The sequence below is a fragment of the Urtica dioica genome, chromosome 12 (assembly GCF_054948205.1).
Source record: "Urtica dioica subsp. dioica isolate 48M chromosome 12, U.dioica_male_clone48M_v1_H2, whole genome shotgun sequence".
In the NCBI taxonomy this organism is placed as follows: Eukaryota; Viridiplantae; Streptophyta; class Magnoliopsida; order Rosales; family Urticaceae; genus Urtica; species Urtica dioica.
In genome coordinates, this window is record NC_142767.1 from 4981863 (window position 1) to 5004830 (window position 22968).

General features: G+C 33.0%; 3 protein-coding genes across 3 annotated transcripts; 1 reads left to right on the top strand and 2 right to left on the bottom strand.

The window, feature by feature from the left end:
• The first annotated feature begins 2281 nt into the window (after positions 1-2281).
• On the top strand, positions 2282-3197 carry LOC149378744 (DELTA-urthionin-Uf1a-like). Its single transcript, XM_089602307.1, has 3 exons — positions 2282-2582; positions 2652-2729; positions 2858-3197. Exons 1-3 carry the CDS (start codon positions 2354-2356, stop codon positions 2953-2955), a joined length of 405 nt encoding a protein of 134 aa, XP_089458433.1. The 5' UTR covers positions 2282-2353; the 3' UTR covers positions 2956-3197.
• A 6836-nt stretch (positions 3198-10033) lies between these two features.
• On the bottom strand, positions 10034-16495 carry ARC5 (P-loop containing nucleoside triphosphate hydrolases superfamily protein). The gene is made up of 17 exons (XM_089603178.1): positions 16031-16495; positions 15231-15395; positions 14989-15111; positions 14473-14694; positions 14011-14144; positions 13831-13923; positions 13585-13648; positions 13321-13369; positions 13141-13223; positions 12649-12806; positions 12486-12546; positions 12314-12376; positions 12115-12215; positions 11660-11717; positions 11104-11445; positions 10587-10751; positions 10034-10506 (listed from the first exon to the last, which is right to left on the bottom strand). Exons 1-17 carry the CDS (start codon positions 16367-16369, stop codon positions 10414-10416), a joined length of 2313 nt encoding a protein of 770 aa, XP_089459304.1. The 5' UTR covers positions 16370-16495; the 3' UTR covers positions 10034-10413.
• Positions 16496-20925: 4430 nt separating this feature from the next.
• On the bottom strand, positions 20926-22529 carry LOC149378746 (uncharacterized). Its single transcript, XM_089603710.1, has 2 exons — positions 22497-22529; positions 20926-21741 (listed from the first exon to the last, which is right to left on the bottom strand). The coding sequence occupies exon 2, from the start codon at positions 21731-21733 to the stop codon at positions 21086-21088; it is 648 nt and encodes a 215-aa protein (XP_089459836.1). The 5' UTR covers positions 21734-21741; positions 22497-22529; the 3' UTR covers positions 20926-21085.
• Positions 22530-22968: the final 439 nt, after the last annotated feature.

The following is a 22968-nucleotide window of genomic DNA, read 5'->3' on the forward strand; positions in this document are numbered from 1 at the left end:
TAATATTCTGGGATAAAATTATTTTGTATTTTATTTATAGTTATACACATATGATAATAATCATGCTTAATTGGATCTTAATCGTTCTATTAATCGTAATTATATTAATTATCTTCGTGTCGATTATTTAATAATCGTGTTAATTGGATCTTAGTCGTGTTACCATTATCGTCTCGTTTTGATCTATTATTTAAATTGTGTTAGCCTTTCTAACCCAACTAAAATAATTTACTCTTGTTTATAATCGTATTAATTAGATGACATAAATTAATTTTCAATAACTCTTCTTAATTTAATATGTCCATAGTTATTGTTACTATGTGACATATCAACTCTTCTTAATTTAATTTGTCCATCATACTTTCTAATATATTGGGATAAAACTATTTTGTTTATTTTGTTTATAGGTCTACACTAATTAAAATAATCTTGTTTAATTAAATTTTAATCGTGCTATTAATTGTAATCATATATATTAGGTGTCATATTTGTGCATGTCGTAATCGTAATTCGTGTCGATTAGTTAATAATCATGTTAATTAGATCTTCGTGTTAATCGTGTTACTATATAATTGTGTTAATGATGTATAATAATCGTGTTAATTGTAACATATAAAATTTCAATAACTCTTCTTAAGTTATTGAGATCCAAGTCCGCATAAAGTTGTGTCGTTAGTGTTTCGTATTTCATGTCTTAACCAAATTATCATTTTTAATGTATATGGGGCTCCCTCTCCCCCCATACTCGTTTAAATAACCAATAGACAACACGTATCTTATAATCACTCTTGTTCCCACCTCCACACTCATTTACCTGACCAAATAATATGACGTACACCAACTTTACTCTACGCAATTCTACTATGACAAATTCAAATTATATATACGTATTAATATTGAGGATATAGCTTAACTCATACCCATGTCTCATATATTATGATCTACGAGCTTCTTCTCAGCTTAAATTATTTTATTAATTAATAGATAATTAGACTAGAATTTTAAGGTAATAGGTCTAAACTCTAAAGTAAACCAATCAAGAGAAGATGACTGATTCTGAGTGGATAGAAATAAAAGTTGCTCTGAAAAGGAAGCGCATATCTCTTGCTCCCCCACCCTCATCAACGTCTCTTAAAATGATTAAAGTTATTATCTTTAATAACATTTATTGAGTGATCTGAAAGGAAGCGCATATTTCTTTATATCTCTATAATTGCTCCCCCATGCTGATTTAAACTTTAAATAACAATAAATATATAAGGTAGGAGACTTTTTTGTGCACGTGTTAGGTGAAGTTGAAGATTTAATGATAGAGAAGTTCAAAATATCACCGATATATAGCTATATATCAAAGATTTATCATTTTTTGAAGAGTTTCGATAAAATATCATCTATAATCGTTATCATTTTATAAATATCCTTAAAATATCGATGATATATCGACAAAAAATAGATATCTATTAGTAGTTAAAAAATCTAAAATATCGACAAAATATCGTCTGAATTTGAATTCTTTTGATATAAAAATAAACAATTCATTATTTGTTATTTATTTTATTTTTATATATATTTTTTATTTATTATTTCTTATTCTTTATATCTTTTACTTATTTATTTTACTAAGTATTATTATTATTTCTTTATTTATATTTTATAATACATACATATATATATATATATATATATATATATATATATATATATGACAATACCTATTTATATGTAAAATAAAAAATCAAGCTTTTGAATATACATATATATATATATATGTATATATACATATAATTATCATAATTTTATTTTCTAATAATTTTAAAAAATAAATTATACATTATATCATTAATTCATTATTTGTCAATAATAATCAATAATATTTGAGTTTATACTAAAAATTGATACCATTTGAATACTATTGTATGACCTGTAGTGTGTATTTTTAGTTTATTTATTGTCTTGATTAGGTAGCATTTGAGAACTATTATATCATAATAATAAATAATAAATTATTTTGTATTTTGGATTTAGAGACATATATGTACTTTTTATTTTTTTAATTATATTTTGCTACAAGATTTTTGTCGATATATTGATCGGTAGTCGATATATTGATCGGTAGTCGATATATCATCGGTACCATCGGTAATCGGTATTAAAATTGTTATTGGATATCTATCGATATATCCGTCGGTAGTCTGTACATCAGTAAAATCAGAACTTCGGTATCGGTATCAGTATTTTCATCCTTATACTGTCGGGCTAGTTTCATCATCATATCGTCAATATAAATATAAGGTGGTATTATTCCTCAATATATATTTTGTAAGAAGACACGAAGTGAACCACTCTAAAGAAGATGGAAGGAAAAATTGTTGTTGCGACTCTACTCATAGTGAGCCTTGTTGTGGGACAAGTTGAAGTTGAGGCGGGCAAAAGCTGCTGCCCAAACACCTATGCAAGAACTAGCTATGATTTCTGTCGTTCTAATCACGGGCCCGAAATACGTTGTTCACTAGAAAGTGGATGCCTAATCGTTGATAACGGGGCTAGATGTCCCCCAGATTATCCAATTCTTGTAAACACTGGTATGGTAAAAATAAACTTATCATATTTCTTCTTTTGTGCTATTCTTTGATTTCATTTTGATGCAATAGGTGACGCCGTCAATGAATACTGCAAATTGGGGTGTGCATTCTCCGTGTGCGGTGCCGTAACCACTCTTCAAAACTCCGGTAAAGCACTCACCAACCTCATTATTATTTTTCATTTTGCATCTTTTTACTTTTTTTCTTTTTTGTCATACATAGACTAGAGAGAATTCCATTCTAGTTAATTATCTGCAACTTGTTTCGCTGAGTAGGCACAGGTGAGGTTGTGAATGAAGCTGCTGAAAAATGTAACAATGCGTGTTCTGCTTTCTGCGCCAAGAGCTCTATTGCCGCAGTTAAAAATGCCTAAACAATCATGTATCCACGGAGATATCAAGTGAAGTATCTAAGAATTGTCGTTTTCCTCATGAGGTGTCGTTTCCCTTGCTTTCAATAAATGTCATGTCTGTATGGCAAAAATATATGCTACACTCTCTAGTGCTAGCTGCTCGTGCTTAAGTTTGTTTTTGGCTTGTGTCCTAAAAGGCTGTCGATTCCAGATTGTATACCAATCTACTTGTTATCCGAATAAAGAGTATTGTGGCTTTTTAATTTTCTTCTTCTACTTTTTTTTTTTTTTTTTTTTCCATTTATATTCCAGGCAACCTACAAATTGTTGCTTGCATATATATAATGCTATGAACAATGATTTTTTATTTTAAATATAAGCAGCTCATGACAGCACAGATTAGTACTAATATGTTACATGTTAAGACATACCCTTCGTTCTATTATCCCTCTGATATATTTATCCTGTTTTGGTAATTCACCCTTTATCTTACACTTCAGCTTATGTTTTTTGTCAATTGCGCTTGTTTAAAAAAGAAAAGAACATATAGTTCCCATCCCAAATACAGATTTTTATAGATCAAATACTAAAGATATTATAAGTTGGGATGGGATCCTTTCCACCGAGTTTCTGTCTCTCGTTTGCATTAATTTCCTCTCCTTATTTTCACTCCCCACAAAGTTGAAATAGAACCTCATTTTTTTGTTTTGTTTTACCACCAAGTGAAAAAGAAAGGTCTTCAAATAGTATGTTAGATGACTCTCCGATCGTTAGATTTATTTCAAATAGAGATCGCTGACTTTTATTTATCAAAAATTTAATGATATAAGCCACATAAACATAAGCGTTTGTGTTTTAGCCAACGTTTTGTAAATTTTTCGTAAATAGCCAAAAACTATTGTAAACATTTCGTAAATAGTCATATTTACTCTGCCTTTTCTATTATTTTGATAGTGTAAATAGATTTACGTGACTATTTATAAAAAATTAACAAAACGTTGGCTATTTCAAAATTTCTAATGTTTCATATGATTAGATAACCACTGGACCCTTTATTTATTTATTTATTTTTACGAAGACTTTGATTCTGTAGAACGCAAAAAAGTCTCTGGTGAGGAACATTGATCATAAACATAATACATGGCTCAATATGGTATACGTAGTGACGGATTTACATAGGGTTTAGTGGGGGTGAACCTTTTTTTTTTTTTTTTTTTTTACATTTTTAGCCCTTTTAATTATCCTAAAAGTTTGCAAATGAGTCACTTTCTAGATCCGTCACTAAGTGTACGCACATATAAAAGTTTGAAACTTTTGTTGAGTCATACTCATTAGTACTCGAGTTTAGGGAAAATAACACATATATACCTTGTATTTTAGTTAAATATCGAATTTAACCTTTAGTTTTAAAAAAAGTCGAGTTCATACTTTCTGTTAATTAAAATGACGAAATTATACCCTGAAATGGATAACAGTGTCACAAATCTCTCTTTCATTGATATTAACCCTTATATATGAAAATCCAAATCAAATCCAAACCAGCACCCTAACTTGCAAATTCTGAATTTTGAAATAAAAATAGCCTTAAATTAAAATTAAGTAATAAAATTCATATCTCCCAAGAGATGAATTTATTCCGTTTTCGAATTGCAACTCTGAATCATGGATTCCCTGTTCGAATATGTGATTTTGATGATTATCAACCGTTGATTTTTACTCCTTTGTATTTTTCTGTGTTCTTTACGATTAAGAAACAGTTGTTTATTTTTTTTAGTTTTTAAATAAATTACATATATGGCGCGGATGAATAAAGATAATTGGTGTTTCGATATAAATATTATGTCAACGTCAATGAAAATTAAAAAAAAAAATCAATAAAAAGAAGATTTGTGACACTGTTATCTATTTTAGGGTATAATTTCGTCGTTTAAGTTAAACAGTGAGTATGAACTCGACATTTTTGAAAAAAAATCAAAAGTTAAACTCGACATTTCACTAAAACACAAGATATATATGTGTCATGTTCTCTCGAGTTTATGACGAGATTTTCTAAACTGAGTTGGAAAAAATTATACTAATTATACTATTGATCCATGTAAATAAACAATCTACATGTCAAAAATTTATTGACAAGGGTCAAATTTTTGGTTTGACATTGGTACTCGCACATTTTTATAAATTTAATCTATTTCACTAATTTTAAATAAACTTTGATTAATTTGTAAATCTATTAATTTCTATTGGTTATTTTGCTAGAACTCAATCAAGAGAGGGGAGTATTTTTCCTATTCAATGACTAGAAAAGATGAAATAAAAAGTTGTCTCGGCATCGTCAATTTCAGCTTGAGCTGAGTTGCATTTAAATCGATGTCAGTGAGGAAGGGTCGCGCACATGCTTGCGGCTTGGGTGCATGATTCAATCGTATTTAGAAATATTAAAAATACAAGCTCATATATTAGAATGCAATAACATTAAAAGATTATGTTGTGTTCATAGAAGCACCAGTTCTAGCTTCTTTATATTTAAAAAGGCTTCATAAGTATTCTTTTTCCATTATGCTTACCGCGCCTCTAATTTTGAGGGTATCTCGTCTCGTATCAAGGTATTCCGCGATATTTAATTAAAGTTCGGAGTATTTCGTACCGCATGTTATACCGTATCTCATGGGGTATATCACAAAAAAGGGGTATCACACGGAGTATTTGAGTAACAAATTATATAAATTACATATTTTTCATATATACACACTAAAATGTAATAATTATTTAAAATGTAATAAATTTTTTTAAAAGTTAAAGTTTTTACAAATTAATATATATATATTTGTTATTAATATTAAAATAAATATATATCATATAATATAATTATCGAAATATAGATATATTATTATTATTATTATTATTATTATAAAGGAGATGATTGGAACCACACTCATTTTGTTGTTCATTCTACAGTAAAAAAAAATTAATCAGAAAGATAAAAGAAGATATTTGACCTTAGACACAAGTTGTGAAACCCCGAACCTAGCTATATGTATGTTAGAAATTGTGGTGTGAAATTTCGAGTTGAATTATTTGTCTTGCACTACATTTGCATTATGTTTGTTTTTTTCTCATGTTTTGAGTACTTCAAATTTCAAATTTAGAAATGAGATCTTTTCCCAAATAATTTATTCATGCACTTATTTGAAACAATATATATATATATATATATATATATATATATATATATATATATTATATAATATATAGATATATAAAGAAGATTTTGACCCCTAAGACTTAAATTATTATTCATGTTACAGTAGAAACTTTTTATGTTGAAAAAATAAGATAATACTGATCACTCGTACTGATTTTTTTAATAAAAAAAAATAAAAATATCTCAAAAAATCTTTAAATTTATTTTTTTCGAACCTAGATATTTCTGGACATGTCTCCATATATTTTTTCCTCCAGACTAAAATATATTAGTTATTCCACTGTAATGCGAGGGATATACTGCTTATATATATATATATTATGATTACTTGAAAAGTTGATTTATAAATATCTAAGTAATTGTATTAGTAGTAATATTGATATATTAGTATCGTCACATCTTTATATTATAAATATAATGTTAATTATGCATCTGGGATTCAAATATATATTGATACACATTAAATATAATATATATATATATATATATATATATATATATATTTGAAGAGATCGGTTATCACATTTAAAAAAATGGACCGTAATAAGAATTGTTTTCATTAATAGTAACTAACAAATAGGTACATATGAGTGTGGTTATATATGGATACATACGTTCAGTTAATTTCATAGCAATATGTATTAAAGGAATGAAAAGGAATCGTTATGTCCACAATTATTTTGTGAAAGAATAAGAGTTGTGATTTAATCACATTAATATGAGACGTTTTTACTAATTTAGCGTTACTTTTGAAAATTCCCTTGCTCTTCCTTAAAGCTCTTGGTCAACCACTCACATTACCATTTCTTTTTTCTCTCTTCCATAAACACACTTCAATATTTCTCTCTTTTTTCATCCTCTTCATCTAAGAAAAAATCCTAAAGTACCAAGTAATATATTCTTTGAGTTTTGGTGTCCATACAAAGATTAAGAGCATCCTTTACGACTAATTGACCAAAGGTAATTTCACATGCTCACTTGCTCATTATTTATTATATTATTTTTATGATATACCATATTTTATAAACAATGAGAACAATAATTTAATTTAAATATCTATTATTTTATGAAAATTTGCAAACATTTTACGAAGGTGACTTGGGGTTAAGAAAATCCTTTTTTTAGGCTAAAATATTTTTAATTTATTTTATTTCAAAATATTTTTAAGGTAAATACATTTTGTTTCATCAAATTTCAGGGTAGTAAGAAAACGTGTCTGTTTTAAATAGCTATGAATTTTATTTTGAGCCAATATTTTAATATACAAACATTTTAGATGTTATTGATACATGTTTAAAATCTCATGATTTTTGAAAGAACGGTTTTATTCTAAAAATCATTTACAACCAGGGAACATACATCGTATTTCAGTTTTAAACAGCGTAATTTGATTTTTTTTTTTTAAATAACTATGAAAAACGTATTTTGGCATGAAATTTTTATAGGAGATACTTTTATTTGTTGTTGTTATACAATAAATTATTTATGATTTTTTAATCAATGAAAGTATATCAAAGATTTTATTTTAGACCGCTGCGTAGATCGTTTCCCGAAATTTTATAAAACTCATTTTTACATGTTATACCTTTATTTAGTTGTCGTTAATATGGAATCCGAATTCGGTCTTTCCACTGAAGAAGAAAACGTGCATCTGGATGTTTTCTAGAAATTTTCTCTTAAATTAATATTTTGTCGAAACCCTATGGTATTTTCGTCTTTTCATCTCTGAGTTGTTCCAGAAACTTTGTTACGTCCATAAGTGATTATTAGAACCTAATTGTTATTCCTTCGATTAGCTCTTGAGCCGAATAGCTTTTCCAACCGTCCGAAGCTCTAAGGTTGTACATTCTCGAAATAAGGTGAGAATAATCTCACTACAACACGGATTCATTCAAAATTAAATATGATGAGTGTGTGATCTTTGATATTTTTAATATGTGTGTTTATGTGTTATTGAGTGGATTGTGGTGATTATGATATGTGTCTTTTTATAATGATCTAATGTATGAGATTAGTTCATTTTTTTGTATGACATACTCTTATGCTTAGCCATGTTATTATTTAGGGTCCATTAGGAAAATAGCAAATTAAACATTTGATATTGCTAAACAGCCAACGTTTGGTAAATCTTAGGTACGACTACTCTAGGGGCACCCCGATCAGTTCTAAAACACTAATAACTGGTTCATGCATTGCATTACTCATCTATTTGTTAGTCATAGTTATTCTCGATCAGTATTAGCTCATTCTATGTGTATCCGTCTGTGATGTAGGTAAACAACAAATGAACAAGTGAGGAGGGTGGATTAGCGGCGCTCGATGGCTAAGGGGTTGGGGTTGTAGTTCGGCTTGTTTATTTAAGAGATTTACGCTACGCAAATTTCTAAACACTCAGTTTGAGATTTTTTAAGTTGAGTTTCATGACTTTATTTCCGTTATGTATTTCCACCCATCTACTCTGATTATGAATTCCAAATTAAGTATTTCTCTTATTTTCGTCAAAGGATTTTTTGTAAGACTTTGAATGTTATGATTATTTTCAAAGTTGTTTTTGTGTTAAAGTCTAAACTTTATAAATAAATGAAATGATATTTAAAAAAAATATCCACATTCGTTTTTACTAAAGTTAAAGAATTAAGTTTAGTATGACTGTCCGGAAAGTTGGATCGTCACACTAGTACAACTCATTTGTACCGAATATTTTTTAATCAAAAAGAAAAAAGTGTCTCGATAAAATTTTAGATTCATATTTTCAAACCTAAATATTTTTAACATGTCTCTAGATATTTTTTCCTTCAGATTAAAATATATTAATTATTTTCGCTGCAACACGCGGAGCATACTGCTTGTGTATATATATGTATATGTATATTTTTACCTATTAAACTTTAAATTATAAAATTATTCTTAAATACTATAAATAGTAATATATTATTTATACTTGTCCAATAGATTTACATTTAATTAGTTGAGAAACTTATTAATAATAAAAAAATTAGAAAAATAGCCAACTATATCAGCTTCCCCTCAACCATGCATAAAAAAAAATGCATTATTGTTTTGTCATTTTAATGCCTCTCAATGATCCCGTAAAATAGCCGTTTGATATGAAAAAATTAGAAAATATAAATATAATATCATTCCTTTTGAATTTTTGTTGAGGAAATTTCATTATGTGGACCCGAAGATTAACAAAATATCAAGGCTAGACCTCTTACTTCAAAAATATCTAAAAATGGACTTTTGTCGCTTTTTCGGATAAAAATACCCTCTTGATCATATGGCATCGTACGACATCGTATGACATTGTACGGTATCGTATGACATCGTATGATATCGTATGTTATTGTATGTCACGATGGTCAGAAGGTTATTTTTGTCCGAAATAAAGAAAAAAGTCTATTTTTACATATTTTTGTAATAAGATATCTAATTTTGATATTTTATTAATTTTTAGATCTAATTAATGAAATTCCTCTATGTATATAGGTTGCAAGTTGGGGTGACAGACTAGTAGCATGCAACTTTGAAATATTGCAACAAACATTCCAACGAAAAATGTCCCACGTGAAAAGTAAAATGTACTTTTAAATCATAAAATATAAAACAGTTATAAATAGTTTGTGTGTGTAAGACACAATCACTACAAATTTTGGGTATCAGCTATAAACACTTCGTGCCTTGTTGAATGGCCCAAAAAGGCAGGTTAAACTTCTTTTTTTTTTATTGCGTGCGAGAAATTGTGAGATTTACATAACTCGCTAGATATAAATCCCCCTCTGCAAGAAACGAGAACTCTCGTGAAACACTCTCATCTCGAGGGAGATTTTAATCCTTAGTTAGGACATGTCATTGGAAAGTTTATCCGCGCTAATATATGCCAGTGTGACTTTAAAAGATATCAGAATATATCTTGTCAAGTGTATTGAATCTTAATTCCACGACTCAAACATGCGCCAAATAAACAAACACAATTTAAGCAAACTTTGTAACAAAACAAAACATATACTAGTACAATTGTAGCTACAAACCAGGCACATTAGCAATGAAAAATCATAAAAGTTACTAATAACAGTTATAGACATGGGAAATCAGAGCCCAGTGTCGAGTAATATACGCAGCTTGAAACTAGGACCATGTTCTCATGGCCAACCATCACGACTTCTATGCTCTTTTCTTTTCTTTTCTTTTTTGCTAGAATATTATATAGATTTTGCAGGAGACAAGCATACAGTAGGTCACAACTCTGTAACCGTGATTCCAATCTCAATCCAGAATCATTGCTGGGAGCTAGAATCAGGTTTTATATCAACTTCATGCGAATAGATCCGATTGTGTATTGATCGAAATTTCTCATTCAGCCTCTTTATCTGAAAAATCGCATAATATATATATAAAAAAAAGAACTTAATATGTAATAGGGGTCGTAATAGAAAATGAGTCTACTTACCCTTTTCAGCTCTATCTCTGTATCTCGCTTTCTCTGGGCTAACAAATGTTTTAGATTGCTAATATCAAAAACATTATCCATATCATCCTCAAAAGCAAATTGCAAGTCCTCTCGGAGTAGAGCCGGCAGCTTATCGACGACTGGCATGAGAAGAAAGCAATTGAACTGCAAAAAAGGACAAGTTGATCGCGGAATAAAAATAGAGAATGCAAACAAGTGAAAAGTTTAATTTTGACGCAAATCATAAATGGATAATCATAAGCTACCATCTACAATATATTGCGCTATGAGTAACTGATAACCAAGAAGGAACATACATGGATAATAACAATTAATCTAGAAACGTTACTGAACTTAAGTGTATATCTCGTAACTCAAAGAGCGGTCATAGTGATATGATGCATCGGAGCATTGATCGTGATTCTCTTTTGTCAAACATCAACCATGTTTGTGGTAAGTAGAGTATAGTTGAAGCTTTAAGAAAAGAAATAAAAGAAAACATTAAAACTTTACACACCTTCAATTCAGTAGAGGCCAAGAAGTACTCTCTTATGCCAAGAAATATCTGCTGCACAAGAGCATATACAATCCGTTCGGATGAAGGAGCGAGCCTCCTATTCCAAAGCGTGCTGTCTAGAAGATCTGCGAGCTTTGTATCTGTGGTCTGCACAGACGAGGCCGAGTCCATTCCAGAAGCCAAATGACTGAGCTTCACATCACCCCTGGGCTTTGAGTCATGCTTCTCGTTTGCTGTTCCATATGAGGATTCCTGGGACAGACCCGAAGAGACAGTAACACTCAAAGTGGACTGTTCTGTTCCACCAAATGAGTCCAAGAACTGGCGTAAACCTGCTCGGTTCTGTAAAGCCAGAGTAAAGGAAAAAATAACACCTATTTTGAATGAATAGTCATCGCAACAGATAACTAAGGTCAATGTACAAATGGCTTGATAGAGTATATATTTGTAGTTCGTTGGTGTGCTCTTTTGACAGCATATTCTCGTAAAGAAAGTGATTTTTCTTAGAAATTCTTTGACAAAAAAAATTTAATCCTTTACAGGACAATATGTTTACCTTATTATGAAGAGACCAAGTGACATAACGGGTGGTGCTTTCTAAGTCTTCCATGCATCTACATCAAAGAAACAGATCAATTATTAGTACCTACCATTATTTATATACCATCAGTAAAAGAGTTAGCAAAACAGTTCACGAAATGAATAAATATTAAGTGAAGGGAAAAACAATCGACATGAGCAAAAAAATAATGTCTCACTTGTTCTTTGGAAAACCTACGTGCATAATGAGAAGCCATGTAGATAACATTTAAAAAAATAATTTTAATCAACTAGCAGGTATTTTATTATCTATGGAGTACTTTCCATTCTACCGAAAAAGAAAAAAGAAAAAAAAATCATTGCTATCATAGCAGTGTACCAAATCAACACCTTACAGTGTTTGAGAATCAACGATGTGGAAAAAGTTTGTCTTTAACAGATATAAGTAAGAAGAAAGAGAGCTATACTTACTTATCACGGCAAGTCCTTTCAGTCGCTTCTGCAAAGTTGTTGTAGGCAGAAGCAACACGTTTGATGAACACATCGTGACCACTAAGATACTCGCCTTCTTTCTGTTAAACTCCCCAAGTTATGTGATTGAGAAATCAATTGAAATCAAAATCAATATGTGAAGCAGTTAGTAGAAGCTGTAAAATCACTAAATCCATACCTTCAAAAGATATATTGATATGGGAAGCAAGCGCTTTAGAATGTGCAAAAGCCTAGAACCTAGCTGAATACATAAATTCATAAATATTAGTTCTGTCACAGGTAGCAGAAAATTGGACCAATATAAACAGTAAACTTGCATGTATACGAAGATGAAAAACGGTGCTTTTCACCTGAAAAAGAAATGGTTCAAATGTATCACGAGCCTTTGCAACAGCAATGACACATGCTGTTCTAAAACATTAACAAAAAATATTGATTAGAGAAAATAAAATATAATAAATTGTCAACTCAGCAACAATCAGCTTAAACTAGGATTTAAGACAAAATTAGTACCTCGAGTAGTTTGTCCCATCATGTAGATCCTCTACTCCACAAGCATTTACGATCTCTTCTCGTGTAATTGGAGGGCACTTTGTTCCTCCAACAATAAAACGGAACTCAGCCATGGCACGATGATATTGTGCTCCTCCATACAACCGCATTCCTGCATTCTACATATTTGGAGAGGAAAATGGAAAAAGAGGGGAAAAAAAACGTCTATTAATACCAATCAGAATAAAGATTAGATCACTCCAACTACTTCTATTGGTCAATCCCGTGTCAGCTGCACATAGGTACAGCTCTATTTATGGTCATATATTTTGATCAACTAAAGGACCATGTGACAATTTGGAATAAGGGCCAAGTAAAATAAAAATGGAAGAGGCCACAAAGCAGCGTTTCAACCAATCTTGTCTCTTTACCATGAACCTATTTTTCAAAGACATAGAAAGCAAATTTAACGAAAAAATTAATGACGTATTAACATAATAATGAATAGCTTACAGGTATAAGCTTGTGAGGGATCTGGAGACCATCAAGACCAATGAATCCCCCTCCATTTGCTCTCTCATCTTGCAGTGTTTCACCTTTAAAAAAATTTATACTTAAATCAGTTTTTTCCCAACATTATTTCCGTTACAGCTATCACAAGTTGAATACGCACACAGTGGAGTAGGTCACTACCAAATTTATCTGGAGGTGCAACGACTGTTCCTTTCAACAGCAACGACAACTGAGAAAAAAAAAACGTTGCATTTGATACCTCAAGCAGGCATAAAAGAAAAGGTATCTCAACCCAATAATTATCCCATCAAACCGAAAAAGCATGTACATATTATAACCAAAAAATCTGAGACTTTGGAATTGCCATTTGATTTTATTTTAACAAGCACTAAACTAGTTCACATTAATATCTGTCAATCAGATTGGCTTGGTAAAACAAAGAACCTTGTTCAAAAATAGATCATTGAATGTTCTTCCTTTCTCCTTCAGTTTAACTTCATCCAAAGTGCTGCATGGACAAAGAAAATGAATCTAATCAGCCACATAAAATAAAAAGAACGATATATGAGAAAGCAAATACACTTATTTTATCATAAAACACACAAGTTACAATTTAAACGAGGGAAGAGAATCAACATGAATATTAATCTTTGTCCCCCACCTACTCGAGGCTTTATTTGAACATAATACCTGAGTTCTTGATTAATCTCATTCATCTTTCTTGTTGTACTCCTATATTCCTTTTCAAGAAGTGGAATGATTAACGGGACATTATCCATGTACCTGGGAAAAGTAAATTGGAATGTAATTACTAAAAGCACATTGTGACGAGAAGAGGCAAAATAGGTATTGAGGAGAAAAAATGCGTACCTCTTCTGTAAAAGTTCTTCCAGAAATAATCTGAGTTTGCTGATACCAATTCTCTGTCTTTCTTTCTCAGAAAGCGACCTGCCCAATTTTTCCTCCAGTGACGTAACATCCGCCATCTCCCTTAAAGAAACTGCCTACAGTTTGGGAATCGACATAAACAAACAGGTTTAACGCAAAGACATCTCCTGGGCAAATAAGGGACGCCAAAACATAAAATATTTTGAATTGTCAAGTCTCAATCTAACACTACAGTACTATGTACATGAGTCCAGCACATATTATGTGTCATAAAAGTCTAACAGGTTAACCAAACTGATATTTTGGTGATACAATCCATCAGTTGGAATTACCTGAGCTCTTCCCCTTTATTCATAGATAGATATAAATCAATATAAGAAAGCAAACATCCAACGAGCAAGAATTTTGAATAGATTTACAACAGAAAACGTAAGGGTCACAAACCTGCTTAAACTCGTCGTTGGATCTATAAACTGCGTCAGAATCAGAACCAACTCTTCCAGAAGGAACAGAAGTGAAAAAGGGGGACTCGCCAAGTATGAATCCATCAAGTGTACATGCCGGAGGAGAGAGGAATACTTCTACGTCTGATGAGCGTGCAAACTGGGGTATTTTAGTATCAAGCTTGGTTGAGACAATCACAGTCCTTGAAAGCTCCGGATCAATCTACGGACAGTGAATTAAAGACTTAAGTTGGTGCGCACATCATCTCAAAAGGCATAAAAGCTTGATATTATAAGAAACTGTGCCTGCAATATCAGACTGACATTTTTCTAGTTTGTCACTTCAAAATATTGTAAGAAAAAAGAAACTACATTCCATGGTAAATTAGAAGTTTTCCTAACAGTAAATGAAAGGATTTGAAATTTATAGAACTTATATCTTTGACCATATATTTCTTTAAACTACTTTCTTCCTTTGGGGGTTGATTCTTTAGGGTAACAATTCAAAATGCCTTACTTGCATGACCACCCTCCGTGTAGTAGCATTACTCCAGTCACTGCAGTCTTCAAGGCATAATATAATGAACTCTTTGTACTGCATTTTAGTTCGTACCAGAGACTCCACTGCACGAGCTTGAACCTGTCGTTGTCGTATATACAATCTCTAAGAAGATAAGTACAGTGAAAAAGATAAAAAAGAATAACATACAGAATTGGTTTATATTACAGAGAAAAAGTTCATCAAATTTGCTAATGAACCTGCAAGTCTCGATTTTTCCGACCCGGAGCCGGAGCGATGAGCCCAGGGGTATCTATAATAGTAAGATTTGGGCAATACTTGTATTCAACCATTATAATTATTTCTTTGGCTGAGAACTGAGAAGGCTCACTTTCCAGCCTCATGTTTTCTGCTTCAATGTACGCCTGCAAAAACCCGAAGAATAACTCTTATGGTAAATATATATACACATTGAGAAGATTAGTTTGCCCTGATTGCAAAAATCAGACACTAAGATCGAAAACCTTTTTTTTTTTTTTTTTGAAACTATAACTACTTATATTGATGAAGGAATGAGCCATAATTACACAAAAAGGAGAGACGAGAAAAGCAAAGCCCCTGAATCCAACGCCAATCCAGCACGCAAACCCGAAAGGCAAAGCAGACGCAAAACTCCAAAACAAAAAGAGGGCCTATACACACCCCTGGATCGAAGACCATTGTACAAAGCCTTCCATTTGAAAGAGTAACTTAGTCAACAATAAGATTTACTTTCATTTCTGTATACCAAACATCAAGTCACACAAATATGCTCAGTTACCCTGAACCAGCTACACCCAAACTCTACCATTCAGAGTGAAATCGATCCCGGAAAATTAATCTCTCAACACAAGATTCACGCTATTCCCGAGACAGTTTCCTAATTAAGAGCATCACGAGTCTTGCGACCACAAACAACAACACTCAGTTTTATTACCAGCCACGACGAAACCAAACCCTAGAAACGACAGAAAACCATTTCCCGCCAAAACATTAGACAGAAAGTGGGTCGGAGTGTTACCTGAACCTCAGCGAGCGAACGGTGGTCGGAGCGAGAGGGATCGGAGTCGGAGACGAGGCGGCAGAGAGGAGAGTGGCGGTTGGGGTGGAATCGCATGTGGAGAGTGATAGGGCGGCGCGTCTTGGTTCCCCCGCCGACGTGGTTGAACTGGAAGCCCATTAGGGCTTCAACGAGCGCGCTCTTGCCGTCAGTCTGGTGGCCGACAACCAGAACCGCCGGCGCGTCGAAGGGCGTCGAGAATTCTTGGGCCACGCCGTGAAGCTCGTTGTACGCCTCGTAAAGGGACCACCTCTCTTCCCACTCTTGCCCTCCTTCCTCGCTGTTTTTCGTCTCCTCCATGATTGATCGATTGATGGAACTCTCGAGTGAGAAAGAAGAAGAAGAAGATAAGAGAGGGACAGTGAGAGTGAGGAGAGAAGAGAACAGAGTGTGTGTGTTTGGCTGTTTTCTGGTGGATTCCACTCATTAGATTTTTGTACTCTTCGCGCGCCTACCACCACTTTTTTGAATATCAAAAACAACAAAAATATATCTTTCACTTTGGTTTTCTTTAAGACAGATTTGTTATGAAAACCAAATGACTTGAATTGAATACTCTTTAAAGTGATAATTTAGAAGAGGAGAATATGAAGAGTAGAGAGAAAATGGAAGAGAAATTGTAGGAATTTTAGGGATGGATTTTTCATTCACCATCCTCATGTATTTATAGTAAAAATTTGTGTACATTAGTCAAAAGTTAGGTGTAGGGTAATTAATTATCTACCCCATATTTTTTACTTTATTTACCCTATATTTTTGACCTATATGAGCATACCAATTTATTTACAACACTCCCCCTTTGGGATGCTCATTGATACATTTACATGGTCAGCTGCCTCATTAAAAACCTTACTAGGAAAAACCCAGTGGGATAAAAACCTCAGTAAGGAAAAAAGAGTACAGCTATGCAAAGCTCCCCCTGATGCAGACGTTGGTGCGGTCTTTCTACAAATCTTGCAATTTACGCATTCCAATGTCATGAACATGTTTTCTGAAAGTTGAAGTGGGGAGCGCCTTTGTGAGGAGATCAGATGAGTTATCACAAGAACGAATATACTGGATGTTGATAACATTGTTCTTCTCTAGTTCTTGGGTGAACGAAAAGAACTTTGGAGGGATGTGTTTTGTTCTGTCGCTCTTGATGAACCCTTCCTTCATTTGAGCAACACATGCGGCATTATCTTCATAAAGTGTGATGGGGTCTTCGATTGTTGGAAGACCACTGGTGGCTCTGATATGTTGCGTCATTGATCTCAGCCATACACATTCACGACTTGCTTCATGTAGTGCTATAATCTCCGCATGATTTGATGATGTAGCAACGAGCGTTTGCTTTTGAGAACGCCAAAAAATTGCAGTTCCTCCATACGTAAACACGTATCCAGTCTGAGATCTCCCTTTGTGTGGATCTGATAAGTAACCTGCATCTGCATAACCAATCAAAGCTGGTTTTGTCTTGTTAGGATAAAATAATCCTAAATCTATCGTTCCTTGAAGATAACAAAGCACATGTTTGACACCATTCCAGTGTCTCTTTGTAGGAGCTGAGCTGAATCTTGCTAATAGATTAACTGCAAAAGCTATATCTGGTCGTGTGCAATTAGCAAGGTACATAAGGGCTCCAATCGCACTGAAATATGGTACTTCAGGACCAAGAATCTGTTCAGATTCCTCACATGGACGAAATGGGTCTTTTACCACATCTAGGAATCTGACCACCATTGGAGTACTTAAAGGATTTGACTTATCCATATGGAAGCGTTTTATCACCTTTTTCGTGTAATTTGACTGATGCACAAATATTCCATTTTTCACGTGCTCAATCTGTAAGCCAAGACAATATTTTGTCTTCCCAAGATCTTTCATTTCAAATTCTTGCTTTAAGTAAGAGATTACTTTTTTAATCTCTTCATCAGTCCCAATGATGTTTAAATCATCAACATAAACAGCGATGATCACACATCCGGATGTTGTTTTCTTAATGAATACGCATGGACACAGAGAGTTATTGACATAACCTTTCTGTATTAAATATTCACTTAAGCGATTAAACCACATTCGTCCGGATTGCTTTAACCCATATAAAGATCTTTGTAATTTAATGGAATATTTTTCTCTAGGCTTCGAACTAGATGCTTCAGGCATCTTGAATCCTTCAGGGATCTTCATATATATTTGAGTATCTAGCGATCCGTATAAATAAGCTGTGACAACATCCATGAGATGCATATTTAGTTTCTCATGCACTGCTAGGCTGATCAAGTATCTGAATGTAATTCCATCCATTACAGGGGAATATGTTTCTTCAAAATCAATTCCGGGCCTTTGAGAAAAACCTTGGGCAACAAGTCGGGCCTTGTATCTCACAATCTCGTTTTTCTCATTTCTCTTTCGCACAAATACCCATTTGTATCCAACAGGTCTCACATCTACAGGTGTGAGTACTATAGGTCCAAAGACCTTGCGCTTGTTAAGCGAGTCAAGTTCGGCTTGAATTGCATTTTTCCATTCTCCCCAATCGTGTCTATTTTTACATTCAGTAACAGACCTTGGTTCGGGATCCCCATCATTTTCATTCATGACATTGCATGCCAGACTATATGAGAATGCATCATCGATTTCATCATTTCGGTTCCATTGTATACCTGTATTGGCATAATTAATTGAAATTTCTCGATTTTCCTCGTTTTGTATTTCTGGAATACATTCCTCCATTTTGGGGTCATTTTGTCTCTCTGCTCCTTTTCTTTTTCGAGGATTTTTATCTTTGGAACCAAATGGTCTTCCACGCTCCAGGCGTGTTGTGACTTCATGAGTGACTTTATTTTCAACATGTCCTTTTGGAATATCAATTTGCGCAGGAGCATTTGCAGCTGGAATGTATGATTTAGTCACTCTTTTAGTGTCTGTAAACGCATCAGGAAGTTGATTTGCAATACTTTGCAAATGTACAATCTTTTCCACTTCTCCTTCACAATCTTTTGTGTAAGGGTCAAGATGCAATAATGTTGGTACAAACCAAGTAATTTCCCTTTCCAGCTGTTTTCTTTCTCCCCCTAATACTGGGAAATTTTCCTCATCAAAATGGCAATCAGCAAACCGTGCTGTAAAAACATCACCAGTTTGAGGTTCTAAATACCTAACAATAGATGGACTTTCATAACCTACATAAATTCCAAGTCTCCTTTGAGGTTCCATCTTTGTTCTTTGAGGTGGTGCTATAGGCACATAAACAGCACATCCAAAAATTCTCAGATGAGATATATTTGGTACTTGGCCAAATGCAAGTTGCATAGGGGAGTATTTATGATATGCACTCGGTCGGATGCGAATTAATGCAGCAGCATGTAATATTGCATGACCCCATATTGAAGTAGGGAGCTTTGTTCTCATTATCAATGGTCTAGCAATAAGCTGGAGGCGCTTGATTAACGATTCAGCTAGACCATTTTGTGTACGTACATGAGCAACAGGATGCTCAACATCAATCCCAACTGACATACAATAATCATCGAATGTTTGGGATGTAAATTCACCGGCATTATCGAGCCTGATTTTCTTAATTGTATGATCAGGAAATTGAGCTCGTAATTTAATTATTTGAGCAAGTAATTTCGCAAATGCCATATTACGAGTTGATAACAGACAAACATGCGACCATTTGCTAGAGGCATCTATCAATACCATGAAGTATCGAAATGGACCAGATGGTGGGTGAATAGGCCCACATATGTCACCTTGAATACGTTCAAGGAACGTAGGTGATTCTGTTTCAACCTTTCCCGGTGAAGGTCTTATGATAAGCTTTCCAAGAGAACAAGCTTTACATGGAAAAATATTACCTTGAGGGATCTTCTGGCCCTTCAATGGATGCCCATGTGTATTTTCAATAATTCTTCGCATCATAATAGAACCAGGATGACCCAAACGATTATGCCATGTCGTTAAAATTGAAGACTCAATGACTACCGAATTTGATTCTATCGCATTTATATATGTGTAGTGCAATCCAGTAGGGAGCATAGGTAGTTTTTCTAAAATTTGTTTCTTTCCGAATTTGGATGTCGTAAGACACATATATTTCATGGTGCCTTCAGTTATAGACTGAGTATTAAATCCATGAGAATATATGTCATTAAAACTCAACAAGTTTCGTTTGGATCTCGGTGAAAATAAAGCATTATTTATATTGAATTCTGTTCCATTTGGCAGTGTGAAATTTGCCTTACCAATACCTTCAATCAGATCTACAGGACCTGATATTGTATTCACAAAATTTTTCGTTGGTTTTATCATTGAGAAAAACCTTTTATCATTCAAAATAGTATGCGTTGTTCCACTATCCGGTATGCAAATTTCTCCAGTACCAACCATTTGGTTCGCCTCACAATTTGCTTTTTCCATATGATAACTTCAGATTAAAACAAAAATAAAGTTAATGAGAAAGACGTACTTATATTATATAATACTAATGTGTTACAAAGTCTTGAAAAATATTACACATATTATACATAATTATATTTAAGTAACTAGGTAAAATACTGGACTTTACTTCATTCCCAAGCATGGGAAAAACATACATGCATCATTAATCTAGAAGTCTTCTGTGAAAACGGCAGAATCAGCGACAGTGTGCGCAAGATCACCATCGAAGTCGGAAGCATTAAGATGAGTGGAGTCATCTAAAGGTTCTTGGTCAATAAAGTTGACCTCTCTCTCTTTCCCCTTCAAGGATGCTTTATATAGATTGCACAAATGTTGAGGAACACGGCAAAGTCTAGACCAGTGTCCTTTTGTGCCACATCTATGACAAACATCTTCACTACCCTTGGAAGTACTTAGGTATTTTCCCTTTTTGTGTGGATAATCGTTATTCTTTTCATCTTGCTGCTTCTTATGATAATCTTTCGTGGTATTGTAAGAATGGTTATGATTATAACCACTTCGACCACGTCCGTATCCACGTCCGCGACCATGACCACGACCACGACCACGACCACGACCTCGACCTCGTCCTCAACCCGGAATATAGTTCCGTTGTTCAGTTTCTTCGGAGTTGACAGCGTTTACTTCAGGTAACGCTTTTGAACCTGTCGGACGGGATTGGTGATTCTTTATCAGTAATTCATTATTCTTCTCTGCGATTAGAAGACAAGTGATTAGTTCAGAATATTTTGTAAATCCTCGAACACGATATTGTTGTTGCAAGGTTACGTTCGATGCATGGAAAATGGTGAACGTCTTTTCCAGCATGTCATGATCTGTCTTTTGGTCTCCACAAAATCTCAGATGAGATACTATTCGGAACATCGCAGAGTTATATTCGCTGACTTTTTTGAAATCTTGGAACCGTAAAGCGTTCCATTGATCACGGTATACTGGAAGCATGATCTCCTTTTGGTGAAAATATCTGTCCCTCAACTCCTTCCAGAGTAAACTTGGATCTCTGGTGGTGAGGTATTCACTTTTTAATCCCTCGTCAAGATGTCGACGAAGGAAAATTAAAGATTTTGCCTTGTCTATATTTGACGAGGTATTTTCTTCAGAAAGTGTTTCCAGTAAACCCAAAGATTCCAGATGCATTTCTACATCCACCTTCCAAGGCATGTAGTTTTGGCCTGTGATGTCTAGAGGACTGAAATCGAGCTTGACGAGATTTTCCATGATGATAACTATTATGAAATATAAAATTTCTTAGATTAATAATTAAAGACATATAAGTCTACAAGAATTGTAAGAAATAAAAATAAATACATGAATCCAAACATTACTACAACGAAATAAAATTCTTTCGGTGGAATTTCTATGGTAGAAATATAAGCATTAAACATTACAATAAATATGGCAATAAAGACTAGTAGTAAGCGAGACATTTTGAGCTTGTACCGAAAAAATAGTAGGAGAAGAGAAAAATATGTATGAGGTAGAAAAATTTGAGATTTTTGTGTGGTTAAAAATGAGTTGAATAGATATGTATTTATAAGGTAAAATATAGCCGTTTATAGCCGTTATATTACCGTTGGTATTTATTAATTTTGTGATAAAAATTATTGTATTTAAGCATAACAATGTGTAATAAACAATATGTATATGTACGAGTATTGAAAAGATATAGCCAATCAAAGTAAAATATTAATTAGAGCAGTTAAAATAAATTTGCAAATAATAACATTTTTCTATAAGGTGGCAGAGCCTCCTGTATATAGAAAATTGATATTAATTACAAGTAAGATGTAGTTCACATCACTTTACTATAAGGAGGCAGAGCCTTCCATATGTATAGTACTATGATGTTATACATTAACAAAGTTAAAATATTGTAAATCACATCATATTACCATAAGGTGGCAGAGCCTCCTGTGTATAGTAATCTGGCGTTATACAATAAATAATAGTTATACGAGTTTTAGTGTTAAGAGTATTATACCTCCGAATCGATCTTGACGAGAGTGATCGTGCTGATAACGTGTTATGAAAACCAAATGAATAACTTGAATTGAATACTCTTTAAACACTAATATGGTGATAATTTAGAAGAGGAGAATATGAAGAGTAGAGAGAAAATGGAAGAGAAATTGTAGGAATTTTAGGGATGGATTTTTCATTCACCATCCTCATGTATTTATAGTAAAAATTTGTGTACATTAGTCAAAAATTAGGTGTAGGGTAATTAATTATCTACCCCATATTTTTTACTTTATTTACCCTATATTTTTGACCTATATGAGCATACCAATTTATTTACAACAAGATTTTCTTTTTTGGGAAAGTGAGCATACTATTCCAATCAACCCATCAATAATATTGGAGAATAGTTCAAGTTTGAATAAATTCAGTAAATAGCCCAATTAATATTTCACTACCTAAATTACCCTTATATATAAGAGCAAAACTCAATT

Coding starts and splice junctions, on each gene's coding strand:
- ARC5 (XM_089603178.1), bottom strand. CDS start 16,369: ATGGAGGAGACGAAAAACAGCGAGGAAGGAGGGCAAGAGTGGGAAGAG. Junction 12,807..13,140: donor TCCCTCACAAGCTTATACCT/GTAAGCTATTCA, acceptor CCAAATATGTAG/AATGCAGGAATGCGGTTGTA. Junction 12,216..12,313: donor TATCAATATATCTTTTGAAG/GTATGGATTTAG, acceptor GGAGTTTAACAG/AAAGAAGGCGAGTATCTTAG.
- LOC149378746 (XM_089603710.1), bottom strand. CDS start 21,733: ATGGAAAATCTCGTCAAGCTCGATTTCAGTCCTCTAGACATCACAGGC.
- LOC149378744 (XM_089602307.1), top strand. CDS start 2,354: ATGGAAGGAAAAATTGTTGTTGCGACTCTACTCATAGTGAGCCTTGTT. Junction 2,583..2,651: donor TCCAATTCTTGTAAACACTG/GTATGGTAAAAA, acceptor TTGATGCAATAG/GTGACGCCGTCAATGAATAC. Junction 2,730..2,857: donor AACCACTCTTCAAAACTCCG/GTAAAGCACTCA, acceptor TTCGCTGAGTAG/GCACAGGTGAGGTTGTGAAT.